Below are 20,274 nucleotides of genomic sequence, written 5' to 3' on the forward strand. Positions count from 1 at the left end.
TTTGTCAGGAGTCTCCTAAGATTTAAGCACTGAACATACCTAATTATGCAGGTATGGGGCAATAAAAAGCTGAGCGGTAATACTAAGGTTATAAACATGAACAAGGAGGAAAAGTAGTCTGTCACTGATACGGAGCCAAAGCAAAATACGAGCAGAATTTTGGTCTTGATGTACACAGATACCTTCTCCAGGTTTTTTTCTTCTCTATTACACCTTGATACCTTCATATTAAATCTAAATGCAGCAAAAGAAAAAGGCAAGAAAGAGTGACCATTTTACTGATCTTTTTAAAAAAGTCTTTTGTCTAAAATAAAGCTAACTTACCTCTACATCTGTTTGAAAGTTAAAAAGGTCTATTCTTTGCCAGTTGCTTCCATCCAGGGCTAAGATGTTCCAGGCCTGGAGTGGGGAGGTACAGGAGGAGAGGTGGGAGTGAAACGGATACACTAAGTTAGACTGTTAATGGAAATCCTGATTCAACCTTTGTATTTCCCAACTTTTATTCTTGATATACATTAAGTTGACTATCAAATATAGAATTATAGTAACTCCATGTTAGGTTAAATATAAAAGATGATATTTAAAGTTCACTGCTTGTGGCACTTCAGTGGCTCAGTCGGTTAAGCATCCAACTCTTGATTTTGGCTCAGATTATGATCTTGGGGTCATGGGATTGAGCCCTGCACTGGCTCTGCACTAGACATGGAGTCTACTTAAAATTCTCTCTCTCTCCTTGTGTCCTGCTGCCCCTCCCCCATTTATGCATAAGCATGTGTGCACACTCTCTTAAAAAAATTAAATTAAAAAAATAAAGGTAACTGCCTGTTTGAACTAAAACTCATTCTCATTATAATAAAACTCAATATTGATTGACAAAAATCTGGTTAATACTCTACCTTGGAAATCTGTGCACATCGGCACAAAGTTACTATATCCAAGAAGGAAAATATTCTAGGAAGAAAGGGGAAAAACAAAAAAATGAGACGATATTAACATTTTAGGATATTTACACCTTGAAAGATAAAATCTAATATGCCATCTGCATATATCACAAGTTTTTTCAAGATTTTTCAGTTTGCAATACACAAGCTCATTATAATTTTTACATCACTACTGTGAAATATTAAATATTCACATGTTCCAAAGCTGTTTTAGACACACTACAAAAATCCCCTTAAAACAAAACCCATTAAACTTTTAAGTGCCTTGTTCTAAGACCTGGACATGAGATAGCAGATCGTAACTTGTCCTATTCAAAAACCAACTGTCTAATCTCCTACACACTAAGCCTCAGGAAAGCTAAATCCTTCTAATTCTCATGTCCCTAACACACAGTACAAACCCCCTCTTCTGGTAGTAGATGTACCAAACAGGCTCAGATGCCTGAGCCTCATGTAACACAGCCACGAAGGACTCAATGATAAAACCCATTTGGTTTTGATGTATTTGTTCACAGGGCAGAAAGATGGAGCCCATTCATTGGTAAGTTCTATAGTGACCAGTTATAATTGAATTGAAGCCAAGAACCACAGAAGATGGGAAAGATGGGGAAAAAGAAAAGCAGAGAAGTAAACAAAAACCTAGTTGACATCAGCAGTGCTCCTAGAGGAAGCAGTAGCTGTCAGCATGGGTCTGAGTGAGGTCCCAACACCGGCAGTGGAGAGGAGTTGCTGATGATAGCACAGTGGCAAATAGCTGCCATGTGTCTCAGTGCTGTGTAGTAATAGCTGCAAATAAAGAACAGCTTTTCTGTGAGAAAAAAGGTGAGTGAGGATAAGGTGAGGGACAATATAGGATCTGAATCCATATAGTCCTGGGAGATAAATGAGAGTTTGTGTCTGTGTGTAGAAGGGGGAGAAGGTAAGATAGCAAACAGCTACCTATAAAGTTCTTCAAAGTACTTCAAAGGTAACAATCAGTGGTGAGTTGAAAAATCCATGGGCTTAGGGAAGGATAACAGATCCATAAAACACCAGAGCATTGTAACCTACAATAATGTATACACAAGTAGCACCACAGGACTAGTGATGCTACAGATACCACTCTACAATATAGGCTCCAATAATTTTCTGGTGAAAAGCAAACGATGGAAGCATAAGGGCTGTGTTGATCTTAAAAGACTCAGTGGAACTTTGTATATAGGAAAATGCTGGTGGCTGAAAATATGCACTAAAGTATATGCTAAACATATTTCAGGGTGTCTGCAAACACCTACGTTGCCTCTATGGAAATACATCTTGCCCACCCATAGGCCTTTCTTCCTTAACATCCATGTTCTATACCATATGACCATTCCACAATGAGCCACAACTCATCACTAGCTCTCTAAAAGACCAAGGACCAGATAGAGAAATGCATATGGTAGAGTATTTCATGCCAGGGTTGGGTTCTAAAACCTACAAACCTAGGTGAAAAAGGAGTTAGGTAAGTTTTCCTTGAGAATCTCTTAAGACTGTACTACCTTGGAGACCACATTCTATCACCTCTTAGTAAGAACAATTGCACTGATATTGATAAAAATAGCTAACTTTGATTATGTATTTACTATGTGCTAGCCACAGTTTGTTAGTCATTTAATTATCTCAACACTGTTATAAGATGCTATTATCTCTGTTTTTTGGAGAATGACATGGAGCACAGAAAGATTAAGTAACCTGCCCAGTCCACACAGATAGGAAGAGCAGAGCTGGGATTTGAACCCAGGTGGGCTGGCTTGAGAGCCCAAGCCTATGACTACTATCATATACAGCCTCAGAAAGTTTAACACAGATGTTCTTCCCTCAGGATTGGACTAAATGCTATTTCTTCAACTGAAGAGCAGATGAAGTAATTGTGCTTAGTGAGCATGCCGTATGGAAATCACCTATCTTTGAATGCAAGGATCACACTAACTGAAGCAAAATGCTCACACATCCAGATACACATGAGAACCAACAGCTGGAACACAAGTTTACATTTTTCATCTCATGGTTACTACCAAATTTTATGGTTACTGAATGAAAAAGTAGATTGCCTTTGGTGTTTACATTATTTTCCCTCTTCCTATCACCCCATGAATATATGTAGTTGTATTTGCACAAGTTAAATAGGCATGATAGAACTCCAAACTGCCAAACTGCATCCTAAGCCAAATTCCTGAATCATGTTTCAGTGGATGAAATAAATGCCTTAAATGACAGAGTGTGGGACACTGGCAATAGAAACAGAGATAACTAGAAGAGTTAGAGTCCTGGGAAATTGCGTTCTGGCCTTTCCAAAGCATTTTTTTTTTCTTCTTTCTTTTCTTGGAAATTGCTTCCTACCTTAAATGTGATAACTTCACCCTTCATTGGGAAAGCACTGCAGTGTACAAATTGGTTATAAAGAAATATATACAGGGGTATACCAGAGTGGATGTGCTTCTAGACTTTGTATTCTAGTCTACTGGTCTGTTTTCTACCTTTATGCCATGAGGCTGTTTTAATTATGAAGCTTTATAAGTCTTGATGTCTGGTAATGTAAGTCCTTCAATTTTGTTCTTCTTCAAGATTACCTTGGCTATTCTTGGTTCTTAGAATTTCCACTTACATTTTAGAATCAGCATGTCAATTTTCACAAGAACTTTATGAAATTTTTACTGAGATTACACTGCATTTATAGAAACTTCGGGGAGAATTGAAATCTTCACAATATAGTCTTCCAGTCCAGAAACATGATATATTCCATTATTTACTTAGGATGTCTTTAATTTCTCATAGTAATTTTTGCAGTTTTCCATATAGCTACTCTGCCTCATCTTTAGATTCCACCACCCACAGTTATTTAAAGTGTTACTATTAAAAAGGAATTTTTAAATGTCATTTTCTCTTTTGTTTTTTTTTTTTAAGTAATCTCTATGCCCAAAGTGGGGCTTGAGCTCATGACCCCGAGATTAAGAGTCACATGCTCTACCAACTGAATCAGCCGGGTACTCCTTCAATATCTTTTTCTAATTGTTAATATACATAGTTAATTTCCACATATTTAGCTTATATCCAGTAGCCTTTCCAAATTCATTACTAAATCCTAAAGATTTTCTTTTTTTTAGTACTTTATTTATTTGAGAGAGAGAGAGAGCAAGCAAGGAAGAGAGCACAAGCATAAGCAAGGGGGAGGAACAGAGGGAGAGTGAGAATCAGGCTCTCCACTGAGCAGGGAGCCCAACATGAGGCTTGATCTCAGGACCCTAGGATCATGACTTGAGCCAAAGGCAGACAATTAACCAACTGAGCCACCCAGATGCCCCAATTCTAATCATTTTCTACATACAGAAACAATTCATTTGATTTTCTTCCTTTACAATACTTTTAATTTCTTTTTCTTGCCTTATTGAAGTGGCTATGATCTTCTCTAGTGTACTAATGGTAATGAAAGACAGCTTTTTCTCATTGTTATTTCAGAGAGAAAGCTGTCACTTTTTAATCACCAATCATGATATTCACTATGGGGATTTCCCCCCTACCTTTTCAACCTTTAAGTTTTTTTTGTTATACCCTGTAAAAGGTCTGTTTTGTCATGCTTGACTTAAACATCTAACATTCACTTCTCTCCCAAGCATTTATTAAAAGTAAGAGCACATGGAATTCCCATATATTACCCCCATACTTGACACACATAGTTTCCCCTATTATTAACATTTTGCATTAGTGTCGCACAATTGTTAAAATTGATACTGATACATTATTAACTAAAGTCTGCAGTTTAGGTTAAAGTTCACTCTTTGTACTGTACAATTAATTCTATGGGTTTTGACAGATGGATGATGACATGTGTCCAACATTACATTATACAGGATAGTTCATCAGCCTAAAAATTACCTGACTCACCTGTTCATCCCTTCCCTCCTTCAGATGAAGCCCAGTTAACCACTGGTCTTTTTAATGTTTCCACAGTTTTGCCTTTTTCAGGATGTCATAATTGGAATCATATAGTATGTGCCTGTTCAGATTAGCACCTTCACTTAGCAATATGCATTTAAGGTTCTTCTATGTCTTTTAGTGGCAAGATAGCTCACTATTTTTTATTCCTGTATAATATTGAACAATATTGAAACTGATGTACCAGTTTATCCATTCATCTACTTTAGGCCATCTTACTTGTTTTCAGTTTTGGATGATTATGAATAATTCTGCTGTAATCATTTGTATGCAAGTTTTTGTGTGGATACATATCTACTCAGTTAGAAAAATACCTAGGGGTGGAATTGATAAATCATGTAACCTTGTGTTTAGCTTTGTAAGAAGCCGCCAAACTGTCTTCCAAAGTGCCTATACCATTTTGAATCTCCACCAGCAATGAATGAGAGTTCCTGTTGCTCTGAATCTTGTCAATGTTTGGTATTGCTAGATTTTTAAATTTTAGCCATTCTAAATAGGTGTACAGTGATATCTCATTGCTTAGTTTTCAAATCCTTAAGGACATAAATACTTCTTCTTTGGTGAAGTATCTAAATATTTTACCCATTTTTAAATTGGTTTGTTTTCTTGTGTATATTTTGAACATCAGTCTTTTAATATATATACACACACACACATATATATATATATATAAGACTTTGGCAAATATTTTCTCCAAGTCTGTGTTTTGTCTTTTCATTCCCTTAACAGTCTTTTTTACAGAAGTTTTTGATTTTAATAAAGTCAAACATCAATTTTCTCTTTGATGGGTCATGCTTTATTATTGTATCTAAAACTTCATTGCCAAGCCCAAGGCTACCTACATTTTCTCATTTTCTCTTATGCTTCTTCCAGAAGTTTTATTTTTTTCCAGAAGTTTTATAGTTTTGTATTTGCCATACCAAGTCTATGATCCATTTTGAGTTGATTTTTGTGAAAGATGTAAGGTCTGCGTTTACTGCCTTTGCATTAGATGTCCAATTATTCCAACACCATTTGTTGAAAAAGATACTCTCTCCATTAAATTTCTTTTTTTTTCTGGGGTGCCTCGGTGGCTCAGTTAAGCATCTGACTCTTGATTCGGCCCAGGTCATAGTCTCAGTGTCATGGAATCAAGCCCCATGTCAGGTTCCATGCTCAGGGGGAGTCTGCTTGAGATTCTCTCTCTCTCTGCCCCTCTGTATGTTGCTGCTCATACATGCTTGCTCGCTCTCTAAAATAAATAAATAAAAATTTAAATTGCTTTTGCTCCTTTGTCAAAGATCAGTTCACTTTGTGTGGTTCTATTTCTGGGATCTTTATGGTGTTCAACTATTTTCTATTTGTCTTTTCTTTCACCAACAACACATTGACATGATTATTGTGGCATTAAGGTAAGTAGTGTCACTCCTCCAGTTTTGATCTTTAGTACTGAACTGGCTTTTCTGAGTCTTCTGATTTTAGAATGAGCTTTTGATATCCACAAAATAACTTGGTGGTATTTTGATTGGGATTGTGTTGATTCTACATATCAACTTGGGAAAAATGAGTATTTTAATGACACTGAGTCCTTTTTTTTTTTTTGTATATTTTTTATTGGAGTTCAATTTGCCAACATATAGCATAACACCCAGTGCTCATCCCATCAAGTGCCCCTCAGGGCCCATCACCCAGTCACCCCATCCCCCTGCCCACCTCCCTTTCACCACCCCTTGTATGTTTCCCAGAGTTAGGTGTCTCTCATGTTCTGTCACCCTCACTGATATTTCCCACTCATTTTCTCTCCTTTCCCTTTTATTCCCTTTCACTATTTTTTATATTCCCCAAATGAATGAGACCACATAATGTCTGTCCTTCTCTGACTGACTTCACTCAGCATAATACCCAACACTGAGTCCTTCTATCCAGTAATGTATAGCATGTCTCCATTTATTTAGATTTTGATTTTTTCATTGGGAGTTTAGGAGTTTCCACCATATAGATCCTGTACAAATTATGCTAAATTTATACCTAAGTATTTCACTTTTTATGCTAATGTAAATGGTAATTGCTTTTCACTTCAATATCTAGTTGTTCACTAATGACACTTAGGAAAGCAAGGACCTTTTTTACATATTAACCTTATATTCTACAAACTTGCTGTAATTACTTGTTAAATACATAAATATTTTGTCACTTTTTTTTGGATTTTCTCCAGAAACAATCATTTCATCTACAAACATAACCAGTTTTATTTCTTCCTTCCCAATGTATACCTTTACTTTCCTTTTCTTATTTAATTGGATTAGCTAGGACTTCTGGTACTATGAGGAATAGGAGTGGTAAGAGTAGTCATTCTTATTTCTGATCTTGGGAAAAAAGAATCGAGTTTCTCACCACTAAGTATAGTGTTAGCTGAAGAGTTTTTATAGATATTTATTTTCTTTCTATTTTTTTAAAGTAAGCTCTAGGCCCAACATGGGGCTTGAACTCATGAATTCAAGATCAAGAGTCTCATGCTTGAGCCAGCCAGGTGGACTATTTTTTTGTAGATATTCTTGATCAAGTTGAGAAGTTCTCCTCTATTCTTGGTTTGATGAAGGTTTCTGTTATGGTGGACATTAGAATTTGTCAAATGCTTTTTCTGCATGATGACCCTATAATCTCTTCTTCTTTAAACAACTGATGTGATGGATTACATTAATTTTGGAATGAAGCATCCTTGCATACCTGAAATAAATCCCACTTGGTTGTATTATTCTTTTCATATATTGTTAAATTTGGTTTGCTAATATATTGTTGAAGATTTTGCATCTATGTTTACAAGATATATTGTTCTGTAGTTTTTCCTTTCTATATTGTCTTTATCAGGTTTTGGTATGAAGATAAAGCTGTCTTCACAGAATGAGTTAGGAAGTCTTCTGCTTTTATCTTTTGGATGACATAAAGAATTGGTATCATTTCAGGGTACTTGGGTGGCTCAGTTGGGTAAGCATATGACTTCAACTCAGGTCATGATCTCAGGGTCCTGGGATCAAGTCCTGCATCAGGCTGTCTATTCAGCAGGGAGTATGCTTGTCCCTCTCCTTCTGCTCCTCCACCTATTTGTGCTCTTTCTCTCTCAAATAAAATCTTTTTTAAAAAAATAATTAGTATCATTTATTTCCTAAATGTTTGTAGAATTCACCAATGTAACCATCTGGGTCTGGTGCTATTTGGGAAGGTTATTAATAATTGATGTAATGAATTTAATAGGTATATATCCATTCAGTTTATCTATTTCTCCTTGTGTGAGAGTTAGTAGTTTTTGTCTTTTGAAGAAATGGTCCATTTCATTTAAGTGACCAAATTTATGGACATATAGTTCATAATATCCTTTTAATATTCATGAAATCAGTAGTGATGATCCCTCCTCCATTTCTGATAGTACTAATTTGTATCTTCTCTCTTTCATTCTTGGTTAATCTGGCCAGAGGTTTATCAATTTTGTTGATTTCTGCTCCATGTTTTGTTAGGTCCTTTCTTTTGCTTACTTTAGGCTTCAATTGATCCTCTTTCTCTAGTTTCCAAAAGTGCAAACTCAGATTATTGTGCTTAATTACACTGATTTTCAAACATACAAATAAATCCTATATTTCTAAAATAAACCCACTGGTTATAATTATTCAGCTTTTCATATATTGCTGGATTTGGCTTACTAGTTTTGTTAAGGATTTTTACATCTATAGTCATGACAAATATTGGCCTGTAATTTTCCTTTCTTCTAACATCCTCATTCAGTTTGGTATTAGGGTTACGTTGACCTCATAAAACTGTCTCTATACTTTGAAAGAGTCTGTAAGACTGGTATTGTATCTTTCTATAAATGTTTGGAAAAACTCCAAGAAAAGCTTTCTGGGCTTGTTCTCTGCAGGAAATTTTATTTATAAATTCTATTTACAGATAAATCCAGTGCTTCTTGGCCTTTTGGCTAATGTCAAGAGTAGTAACAGATAACTCCAGATTTTTAATTTCTTATGGTTTTTAAAAGCTGTGTTTTTCAAGGAATTTTCCCATTTAATCTGATTTCAAACGGTTGTTAAATGCATTCCATAATTATGTCCATACTACTTCTAAAAATTAGAAATGTCCCTTTTTTGTGATAATTTCTTTGTTTTTGTTTCCTTTATCAGTCAAGCTAGAGAGTTATCAATTTAAGTAATAAAAATTATCTTTGTTGATTTCTCTAGTTCATTAATCTATGCTCTTCATCAATTCCTTCATTATAGTTTCTTTGAATTTGCTGTGTTTTTTCAGTTACTTGAGCTGGAACTTTTGATCACATTCATCCCTTCTTTTCTAATGCATGCATTTAAAGCATTTTCCCCTACACATCATCCCACAAATTTTTATATGTCATACTTTCATTATTTAGCTTGAAATACTTTATGATTTCCATTGTGATAACATCTTGATCCATAGATTTAGAAATTTGTAGCTTGAGACACCTAGGTGGCTCAGTGGTTGTGTCTGCCTTCGGCTCAGGGCATGATCGAGTCCCACATGGGACTCCCTGTGAGGAGCCTGCTTCTCTCTGCCTATGTCTCTCATGAATAAATGAATAAAATATTTTTTTAAAGAAATTTGTAGCTTAATATTTTGTTGTTACTGATTTCTAGTTTAGTTCTACTGTGGTAAGACAACATACTCTTAGCTAATTTCAGTTCTCTGAAATTCGTTGAATTTACTTTACGGCTCAACATATAATCTATTTTTTTTAAAAGATTTTATTTATTCATGAGAGACACACACACAGAGAAAGAGAGGCAGAGACACAGGCAGAGGGAGAGGCAGGCTCCATGCAGGGAGCCCAATGTGGGACTTGATCGCAGCACTCCAGGATCACATGCCCTGAGCTAAAGGCAGATGCTCAACTGCTGAGCCACCCAGGTGTCCCAACATATAATCTATTTTGATAAATGTTTCATGTGCATTTCAGAAGAATGTGTGTTCTAAAGTTACTGAATGTAGTGTTCTATTATATGTCTAGTTGGTTAAGTGTGGTTCAAATCTCCTATATCCTAATTTTTTTGTCTGATTAGTCTATCAGTTACTGTAAGTCTATCAGGGGTACGTTAAAGCTCTACATATAATTATGGATTTGTCTATTTTTCCCTTTAGTTTTGCTTTATATATTTTCAACTTATTTTATTAGGCTCATCAAAACTTAAGATTCCTATTGTCCAACTGACCTTTTATCGTGAAGAAATGTCTTTGTGTCTAACATACATCTTGCCTTAAGGTCTGCTTTGTCAACGCTAACATAGTCTCAACAGCTTTTAATGTTCCCAACTTTTACTTTCAATCAAATTGTGTCTCTTGTTATTTTTAAAACTCCAGTTTAACATGGTTTGTCTTTAAACAGGAGTGTTAAGGTCATTTAACACTTAATCATGGATATAGCTTAAATCTACCATCCTGCCATTTGCTGTCCATTTTCCCCAACTGCTCCTTATTCCTTTACTCTCCTTTTAAGAATTCTTTAAAATAGCTAAAATGATATTTATGTCTTTGGTGGTTGCTATGAATACAGCACATCCCTATTTCAGTGTAGCTTCAATTAATATTATCCCTCCATAGGTACAATCACAGTATACTCTCATTTAATCTTTTTTTCTTCTGTGTTTATGTTGTCATATATTTTTGACATATATTATAAACCAAACAATATAGTGTTATGCTTTTTGCTTAAAACAATTATCTTTTAAATAATTTTTAACAGGTAAAAGGTATTCTATATTTACCTACATACTTACCATTTATGTGTTCTTCATTCTTTCCTGTACATGATTTTCAGCAACCTACGGCCTTAAGAACTCGCATTAGCATTTCTATAGTAATGGGGATGTCAGTTTTTGGTTACCAGAAAATGCTTTTTTTTTAAAAAAAGATAATTTTGTAGGGTGTGTGGGTGATGCAGTTGGTTAAGCATCAGACTCTTGGCTTCAGGTCAGGTTGTGATCTCAGGGCTGTGAGATCAAGCCCCATGTCATGCCCCATGGTCAGCACAGAGTCTGCATAGGACTCTCTCTCTCTCTGCTCCCACCCCCCACACTCTCTCTCTCTAAAATAAATATTTAAAAAAAAAAGATAAAGAGGGGCTGCACCCTGCTACCTTTGGTAGCCGCACCCCAGGAGCGCAATTCCAGCAGCACAGACCCGGGATCCCAGGGTGCCAGGGGACACAGCCTAGGATCCTGCGTTCCCCCCGGACAGGTGGAGGCGGGGAGGGCACAGGACAGCGAGGACTCTCCCGCGGCCAGGTGCCCCCAAGCTATGCAGGTCAGCGCCCCCCCACCCGCAGGCCAGTGCGGATTGGGAGACTGTGGTAGTTACTGCGGGAGCTGACTCCAGAGCTGGAGAGCTGGCTGCAGCCAGTGTTGTTGTCCCTCCTGGTGTCACCCTGTGCCTGGGATGGAGTAGGGCCATCAGGGAACAGGGGCCTCACAGGATAGACAACTCCCATTGAGCCGTGCACCTGGCAGGGGGCAGGGCAGGTCCCCCAGGTGCACACACCTGAGAATCAGCACAGCAGGCCCCTCCCCCAGAAGACCAGCTGGCAGGAAAGGGGAAGAACAAGTTCTTGACCAACCAGCACTGGAAAACTCCAGGGGAAGTCGAGGGATTTACAGTATATAGAACCAGAGGATACCCCTCCTTGTTTTCTTTTTTTCTTCTGTTTTCCAGTACAACTCGTTTTTAGCCACTCTGCACTGAGAAAAATGACTAGAAAGAACTCACCACAAAGGAAAGAGTCAGAAACACTACTCTGACTCTTTGGATTTGGATTACAATTCAGTGTCAGAAAACCAATTCAAAAGCACAATTATAAAGGTACTGGTGGCTCTGGAAAAAAGCATAAAGGATTCAAGAGACTTCATGACTGAAGAATTTAGATCTAAAAAAAAAAAAAAAGAATTTAGATCTAATCAGGCCGAAATTAAAAATCAATTAAATGAGATGCAATCCAAACTGGAGGTCCTAATGACGAGGGTTAATGAGGCAGAAGAAAGACTGAGTGACATAGAAGACAGGTTGATGGCAAGGAAGGAAGCTGAGGAAAAAAGAGGAAAACAAAAGACCACGAGGAAAGGTTAAGGGAAATAAGTGACAGCCTCAGAAGGAAAAATCTACATTTAATTGGGGTTCCAGAGGGCGCTGAAAGGGACAGAGGACCAGAAAGCATATTTGAATAAATCATAGCTGAGAACCTCCCCAACTTGGGGAGGGAAACAAGCTTTCAGATCCAGGAGATAGAGAGATTCCCACCCCCCTAAAATCAATAAAAACTGTTTAACACCTAGACATTTAATAGTGAAACCTGCAAATTCCAAGGATAAAGAGAAAATCCTTAAAGCAGCAAGAGACAAGAGATCCTTAACTTACATGGGGAGAAATATTAGATTAACAGCAGAGACCTGGCAGGCCAGAAAGGGCTGGCAGGATATATTCAGGGTCCTAATGAGAAGAACATGCAGCCAAGAATACTCTATCCAGCAAGGCTCTCATTCAGAATAGAAGGAGAGATAAAGAGCTTCCAAGATAGGCAGAAACTGAAAGAACATGTGACTACCAAACCAGCTCTGCAAGAAATGTTAAGGCGGGACTCTGTAAAAGAAAGTGGAAGCCCAAAGAAATAAGCCACAAAAACAGGGACTGAATAGGTATTATGATGACACTAAATTCATAGCTTTCAATAGTAACTCTGAATGTGAATGGGCTTAATGGTCCCATCAAAAGACGCAGCGTTTCAGACTGGATAAAAAAGCAAGACCCATCTATCTGCTGTCTACAAGAGACTCACTTTAGACCTAAGGACACCTACAGCCTGAAAATGAAAGGTCGGAGAACCATTTAGTATTCAAATGGTCCTCAAAAGAAAGCAGGGGTAGCCATCCTCTCATATCAGATAAATTAAAGTTTATCCCAAAGACTGCAGTAAGAGATGAAGAGGGACACTCTATCATACTTAAAGGATCTATCCAATGAGAGGACGTAACAATCATGAATATTTATGCTCCTAATGTGGGAGCTGCCAAGTATATCAATCAATTAATAACCAAAGTAAAGACATACTTAGATAATACTGGGAGACGTCAACACGGCGCTTTCTGCAAATGACCAATCTTCTAAGCACAACATCTCCAAAGAAACAAGAGCTTTAAATGATACACTGGACCAGATGGATTTCACCAGAAAATGCTTTTTTTTTTTTTTAAAGATAATTTTGTAGGGTGTGTGGGTGGTGCAGTTGGTTAAGCATCCGACTCTTGGCTTCAGGTCATATTTACAGAACTTTACATCCAGACGCAACCGAATACACATTCTTCTCAAGTGCACATGGAACTTTCTCCAGAATAGACCACATACTGGGTCACAAATCAGGTCTTAATGGATACCAAAAGATTGGGATCGTCCCCTGAATATTTTCAGACCATAATGCTTTGAAACTTGAACTCCATCACAAGAGGAAATTTGGAAGAAATTCAAACACGTGGAAGTTAAAGAGCATCCTGCTAAAAGATGAAAGGGTCAACCAGGAAATTAGAGAAGAATTAAAAAGATTCATGGAAACCAATGAGAATGAAGATACAACCATTCAAAATCTTTGGGATACAGCAAAAGCAGTCCTGAGAGGGAAATACATCACAATACAAGCATCCCTCAAAAAATTGGAAAAAAACTCAAATACACAAGCTAACCTTGCACCTAAAGGAACTGGAGAAAGAACAGCAAATGAAACCTACACCCAGCAGAAGAAGAGAGTTAGTAAAGATTCGAGCAGAACTCAATGAAATAGAGACCAAGGGAACTGTAGAACAGATCAACAAAACCAGGAGTTGTTTCTTTGAAAGAATTAGTAAGATAGACAAACCATTAGCCAGCCTTATTAAAAACAAAAGAGAAAAGACTCTAATTAAAATCATGAATGAAAAAGGAGAGATCACCACCAATACCAAGGAAATACAAACGATTTTAAAAACATATTATGAGCAGCTATGTGTCATTAAATTAGGCAATCTAGAAGAAATGGACGCATTTCTGGAAAACTACAAACTACCAAAACTGGAACAGGAAGAAATAGAAAGCCTGAACAAGCCACAACCAGGGAGGAAATTGAAGCAGTCAACAAAAACCTCCCAAGACACAAAAGTCCAGGACCAGATGGATTCCCAGGGGAATTCTATCAAACGTTTAAAGAAAAAACAATACCTATTCTACTAAAGCTGTTCTGAAAGACAGAAAAGGATGGAATACTTCCAAACTCATTCTATGAGGCCAGCATCACCTTAATTCCAAAACCAGACAAACACCCCACCAAAAAGGAGAATTTTTGACCAATAGCCCTGAAGAACACAGATGCAAAAATTCTAAACGAGATACTAGCCAATAGGATCGAACAGTACATTAAGAAGATTATTCACCACGACCAAGTGGGATTTATTCCCGGGATGCCAGGCTGGTTCAACACTCATTAAGCAATCAATGTGATATATCATATCAACAAGAGAAAAAACAAGAACCATATGATCCTCTCAATAGATGCAGAGAAAGCATCTGACAAAATACAGCATCCATTCCTGATCAAACTCTCCAGAGTGTAGGGATAGAGGGAACATTCCTCAGCATCTTAAAAGCCATTTATGAAAAGCCCACAACAAATATCCTTCTCAATGGGGAAACACTGGGAGCCCTTCCCCTAAGATCAGGAACACGACAGGGATGTCCACTTTCACCACTGCTATTCAACATAGTACTAGAAGTCCTGGCCTCAAAAATCAGGCAACAAAAAAGAAATGAAAGACATTCAAATTGGCAAAGAAGTCAAACTCTCCTTCTTTGCAGATGACATGATACTGTACATAGAAAACCCAAAAGTCTCCACCCCAAGATTGCTAGAACTCATACAGCAATTAGGCAGTGTGGCAGGATACAAAATCAATGCCCAGAAATCAGTGGCATTTCTATACACTAACAATGAGACTGAAGAAAGAGAAATTAAGGAGTTAATCCCATTTACAATTGCACCCAAAAGCATAAGATCCCTAGGAATAAACCTAACCAAAGAGGTAAAGGATCTATACCCTAAGAACTACAGAACACTTCTGAAAGAAATTGAGGAAGACACAAAGAGATGGAAAAACATTCCATGCTCATGGATTGGAAGAATTAATATTGTGAAAATGTCAATGCTACCCAGGGCAATTTACACATTTAATGCAATCTCTATCAAAATACCATGGACTTTCTTCGCAGAATTGGAACAAATCATCTTAATATTTGTGTGGAATCAGAAAAGACCCCGAATAGCCAGGGGAATACTGAAAAAGAAAACCAGAGTCAGGGTTATCACAATACCGGATTTCAGGTTGTACTACAAAGCTGTGATCAAGACAGTGTGGTACTGGCACAAAAACAGATCAATGGAACAGAAGAGAGAATCCAGAAATGGGGCCCTCAATTCTATGGTCAACTAATATTTGACAAAGCAGGAAAGACTATCCACTGGAAAAAGGACAGTCTCTTCAATAGATGGTGCTGGGAAAAGTGGACAGTCCCGTGCAGAAGAATGAAACTAGACCATTCTCTTACACCATACACAAAGATAAACTCAAAATGGTTGAAAGATCTAAATGTAGACAAGAATCCATCAAAATCCTAGAGGAGAACACAGGCAACACCCTTTTTGAACTTGGCCACAGCAACTTCTTGCAAGATACATCTATGCAGGCAAGGGAAACAAAAGCAAAAATGAATTATTGGGACTTAATCAAGATAAAAAGCTTATGCACAGCAAAAGAAACAGTCAACAAAACTTAAAAGACAAAAAAAAAAAAAAAACCTTAAAAGACAGCCTATAGAATGGGAGAAGATATTTGCAAATGACGTATCAGATAAAGGGCTAGTATCCAAGATCTATAAAGAACTTATTAAACTCAACAGCAAAGAAACAAACAATTCAATCATGAAATGGGCAAAAGACATGAACAGAAATGTCACAGAGGAAGACACAGACATGGCCAACAAGCACATGAGAAAATGCTCCACATCACTGGCCATCAGGGAAACACAAATCAAAACCACAATGAGATACCACCTCACACCAGTGAGAATGGGGAAAATTAACAAGGCAGGAAACAACCAATGTTGGAGAGGATGTGGAGAAAGGGGAACCCTCTTGCACTGTTGGTGGGAATGTGAACTGGTACAGCCACTCTGGAAAACTGTGTGGAGGTTCCACAAAGAGTTAAAAATAGAACTGCCCTACGACCCAGCAATTGCACTGCTGGGGATTTATCCCAAAGGTACAGATGCAGTGAAACGCCGGGACACCTGCACCCCAATGTTTATAGCAGCAATGTCCTTAATAGCCAAACTGTGGAAGGAGCATCGGTGTCCGACGAAAGATGAATGGATAAAGATGTGGTCTATGTATACAATGGAATATTCCTCAGCCATTACAAACGACAAATACCCACCATTTGCTCCGACATGGATGGAACTGGAGGGTATTATGTTGAGTGAAGTAAAGGACAAACATCAGAAAAGGACAAACATTATATGGTCTCATTCATTTGGGGAATATAAAAAATACTGAATGGGAATAAAGGGGAAAGGAGAGAAAATGAGTGGGAAATATCAGAGAGGGTGACAGAACATGAGAGACTCCTAACTATGGGAAACCAACAAGGGGTGGTGGAAAGGGAGGTGGGCAGGGTGTTGGGGTGACTGGGTGACGGACATGGAGGGGGGCACTTGACAGGATGAGCACTGGATGTTATGCTATATGTTGGCAAATTGAACTTCAATAAAAAAATACAAAAATAAAAGATAAGATAATTTTACTGGATATATAATTTTGAGGCTTTTTTTCTTTCTGTACTTTAAAGATGCCATTCCATGGTCTTTGTTTTTAATTATTTCTTACAAGAAGTCAATGAAATTCATATTATTGCCATATATATATACCAATATGAATTTCATTGACTTCTATATAATATGAATTTTATATATATAAATATATATAATATATATCTTCATATTTCTCTTTATCTTCAGATAAATATATATATATATTTATATTTCTCTTTATCTTCAGTTTTCAGTAATTTAACCATAGAGTACTTAGGTGCTATTTTCCATTCTATTTATTCATTTGGCATTCACTAAACTTCCTGAATCTGGAGACCGTCCTCAGATTTGGAAAATTTGAGGCTGTTTCTTTAAGCTTTTTTATGCCCCATTCTTTCTCTGGACCTCCAATTACATGTGTGTTATTACATTTGATATTATTTTGCTCTTTTCTTTCTTTATGTCACTTTGGATAACTTCTATTAACCTACCTTGAAAGTTCATTGATCCTATCTTTTGCAGTGCCTAATTTGCTGAAAAGCATAACCAATTTTTAAAAAAACTTTTAGTACTGTATTTTTTCAATTCTAGAAATTCTATTTCTTTTTTTAGAATTTCTGCATCTCCTGAGATAAGCCACCTTTTCACTCATTATAGCCATCTTTTTTCTGTATATTCTTTAACATATGTTTTATGATTAAAAAATTTAAAAAAAATTCATTAATGTATGGTTGACATACAATATAATCCAGTATTTAGGTGTACAGCATAATGATTCAACAATTCTATATGTTATGCTCAGTTCATTATTACAGTATTATTGACTATATTCCTTACACTGTACTTTTCATCTCCATGACTTATAACTGAGAGTTTGTACTTCTTAATTCCCTTCATCTGTTACACCCACCCCTCCAACTCCCTTCCCTCTGGCAACTACCAGCTTGTTTTCTGCACTTATGATTCTTTTTTTAAGTTTTATTTATTTGAGAGAGAAAGAGTTCTAGAGAATGGAGTGGGGAGCGGCAGAGGCAGAGAGAGAATCCCAAGCAGACTCCGTGCAGTGTGTGGAACCTAACACAGGGCTTGATCTCAGGACCCAGACATCACGATCTGAGCCAAAACCAAAAGCCAGGCACTTAACTGACCGTGCCACCCAGGCGCCCTTCTGTACTTATGATTCTGTTTCTATTTTTGTTTGCTCATTTGTTTAACAGATCCCCATATTAGTGAAATTATATGATATTTGTCTTTGACTTACTTCACTTAGCATAATACCCTCTAGGTCCATCCACAGCGTCATACATGGCTAGATCTTATTGTTTTTTATGGCTGAGTAACTTTCCAGTGTGTGTGTACACCTACAAACATCTTTATCCATTCATTTATCAATGAGTACCTAGGTTGCTTCCATAACTTGCCCATCGTAAATAATGATGCAATGAACATAGAGTTACATATATATTTTCAAATTAGCATTTTCTTAAGGTAAATACACAGTAGTGGAATTACTAAATTACATATTTCCATTTTTAATATTTTGAGGAAACTCCATCATATTGTTTTCCACAGTGATTGTACTAATTTATACCACAGCAACAGTATATGATTCTCTTTTCTCCACATCATTGCCAATACTTGTTACTTCTTGTCTTTTTGATAATAGCCATTTTGACAGTTGTAAGGTGGTATCCCATTGTGCTTTTGACTTGTATTTCCCTGATGACTAAAGACATTGAGCATTTTTTCATGTATCTGTTGGTCACTTGTATGTCTTCTTTAAAGAAATATCTATTCAGGTCTTCACCCATTTTTAAATCAGATTATTTGGGTTTTGAGTATTGAGTTGTAGGAGTTCTTTATATATTAGCCCCTTATCAATATCATTTCCATATATATTATCCTATTTGGTAGGTTGTTTTTCATTCTGTTGGTTTCCTTTGCTGTGCAAAAGCTTTTTATTTTGGTATCGTCCCAAGAGTTTATTTTGCTTTTGTTTCCCTTTCCTGTTAAGATACATCAATGATCTTTAATGTTTTGTAATAGTTGCTTTATTTTGTAAAAGATTTAATTTATTTATGAAAGAGAGAGAGAGAGGAGAAAGGGAGGGAGAGAGAGAGAGAGAGAGAATGAGAAAGAGAGAGATCTACAAGCAGGAGGGAGGGGCAGAGGAAGAAGCAAGCTCCTTATTGAGGAGGGGGCTGATACAGGACTCATCCAAAGACCCTGGGATCATGACCTGAGCCAAAGGCAGATGCTTAACTAATTGAACCACCCAGATAAACCTGTAATAGTTGTTTTAAAGTCCTAATATACTAATTTGCATAACTGGGTCATCTAAAAGTCTGCTTACATTGACTGTTTTCTCTTGTTCATGGGTCACATTTTTTTGCTTACTTGTATGTCTCATAATTTTAGGCTGTATTCCAGACATTGTGGCTGAAATAGTAAAGACTGTCCTATCATTTTGGCTTATTTCCCAGAAAGTGCAAGCCATTTCCTTGATCTGATCATTCAAAATCCTTCTTGAGTTGAGTTCAAGTTGGGTCACAGCTAAAATTAAATTTCACTTGTGTTTGGCTCAATCTCCAGTCTCCTGAGCCATACATAATATTAAAAAAAATCTTACCAGTGTATGATCTAGAAGGGGTTAAACTGCAATTTCAGTTAGCTCTGGTTTGCCTTTGGATTTCAGTCTGGCAAATATTCTGAATCCCATCATTGCAAGAATGATGGTCTGGACAATATCTCCCTGCTTACAAGTCTCTTCTCTATCCCTTCCTTCTTGCCAAAACTTGGAAGGTCCAGGGAGGAGTGGAGAGGAACTAACAGAGAAGAAGTGCTAGACCAAATTATTTGTCCTTGCATTTGAGTCTCCAAAGCATGGCTAATTTAGCCTTGTGTATAAAGCAGGCCTATCTGTACCATGACGAGGCACCAGTGGGTATAGAAGCTGCTGTGGTTCTGCTCACCACAAAGGGTTTGCCCTCTGAGAAATTCAGTTCGTTCAGACCTCCCTTTGTCCACTGTTCTTTGCTTGCCCTATAGAAAGTATGACTTTTCAATTTTGTGTGTAATTTTTCTTGTGGTTACCATCAGAGCAAAAGTCTTTTGTGTCCTTCCTAAACAAATGCAGAAGTCTCTATAAGTTAATCAACATGCCTCCCTCAAAATTTTAAATCACTTTAATTCTGATCACCATCTTCCCATCATCCAACTGAAACCATCGACAACTGTTCTTGCTGTCATTGCTCCCATGAAATCTTCCATGTTAATTATTATCAATATTTTCTTTTTCTAGAGTCAATACTAAATAATATTTACCCACATAGTTGCATTTTGTTTACCAGTTTGTTTCTCACACATCCTTTCTGAAATCAAACTTAGTAGATTTTATCCTTTAACAGTTCATTCAGACAGGTGTGTTCTAAAAGTTGGAAGTTTTTAACTGTGACCTTAAAAATTGAGGTAAGGTTCACAAAACAAAACCACTTTAAAGCATACAATTCAG

The 20,274-nt window shown here is 37.0% G+C and overlaps 1 protein-coding gene across 2 annotated transcripts in view; it reads right to left on the reverse strand.

The window, feature by feature from the left end:
* Positions 1-20,274, reverse strand: part of FBXL2 (F-box and leucine rich repeat protein 2) — a 113,040-nt gene that overhangs the window by 43,156 nt on the left and 49,610 nt on the right. Inside the window, exons 3-4 of one of the 2 annotated variants that reach the window (XM_055321402.1) lie at positions 897-951; positions 325-399 (exon numbers count right to left, since the gene is read on the reverse strand). In XM_055321402.1, the coding sequence (XP_055177377.1) occupies positions 325-399; positions 897-951 (130 nt within the window). The remainder of the gene's footprint in view (positions 1-324; positions 400-896; positions 952-20,274) is intronic. The other variant, XM_055321401.1, reaches the window with a different exon arrangement.

The sequence above is a fragment of the Nyctereutes procyonoides genome, unplaced genomic scaffold, assembly GCF_905146905.1.
Source record: "Nyctereutes procyonoides isolate TBG_1078 unplaced genomic scaffold, NYPRO_anot_genome, whole genome shotgun sequence".
Classification (NCBI taxonomy): Eukaryota; Metazoa; Chordata; class Mammalia; order Carnivora; family Canidae; genus Nyctereutes; species Nyctereutes procyonoides.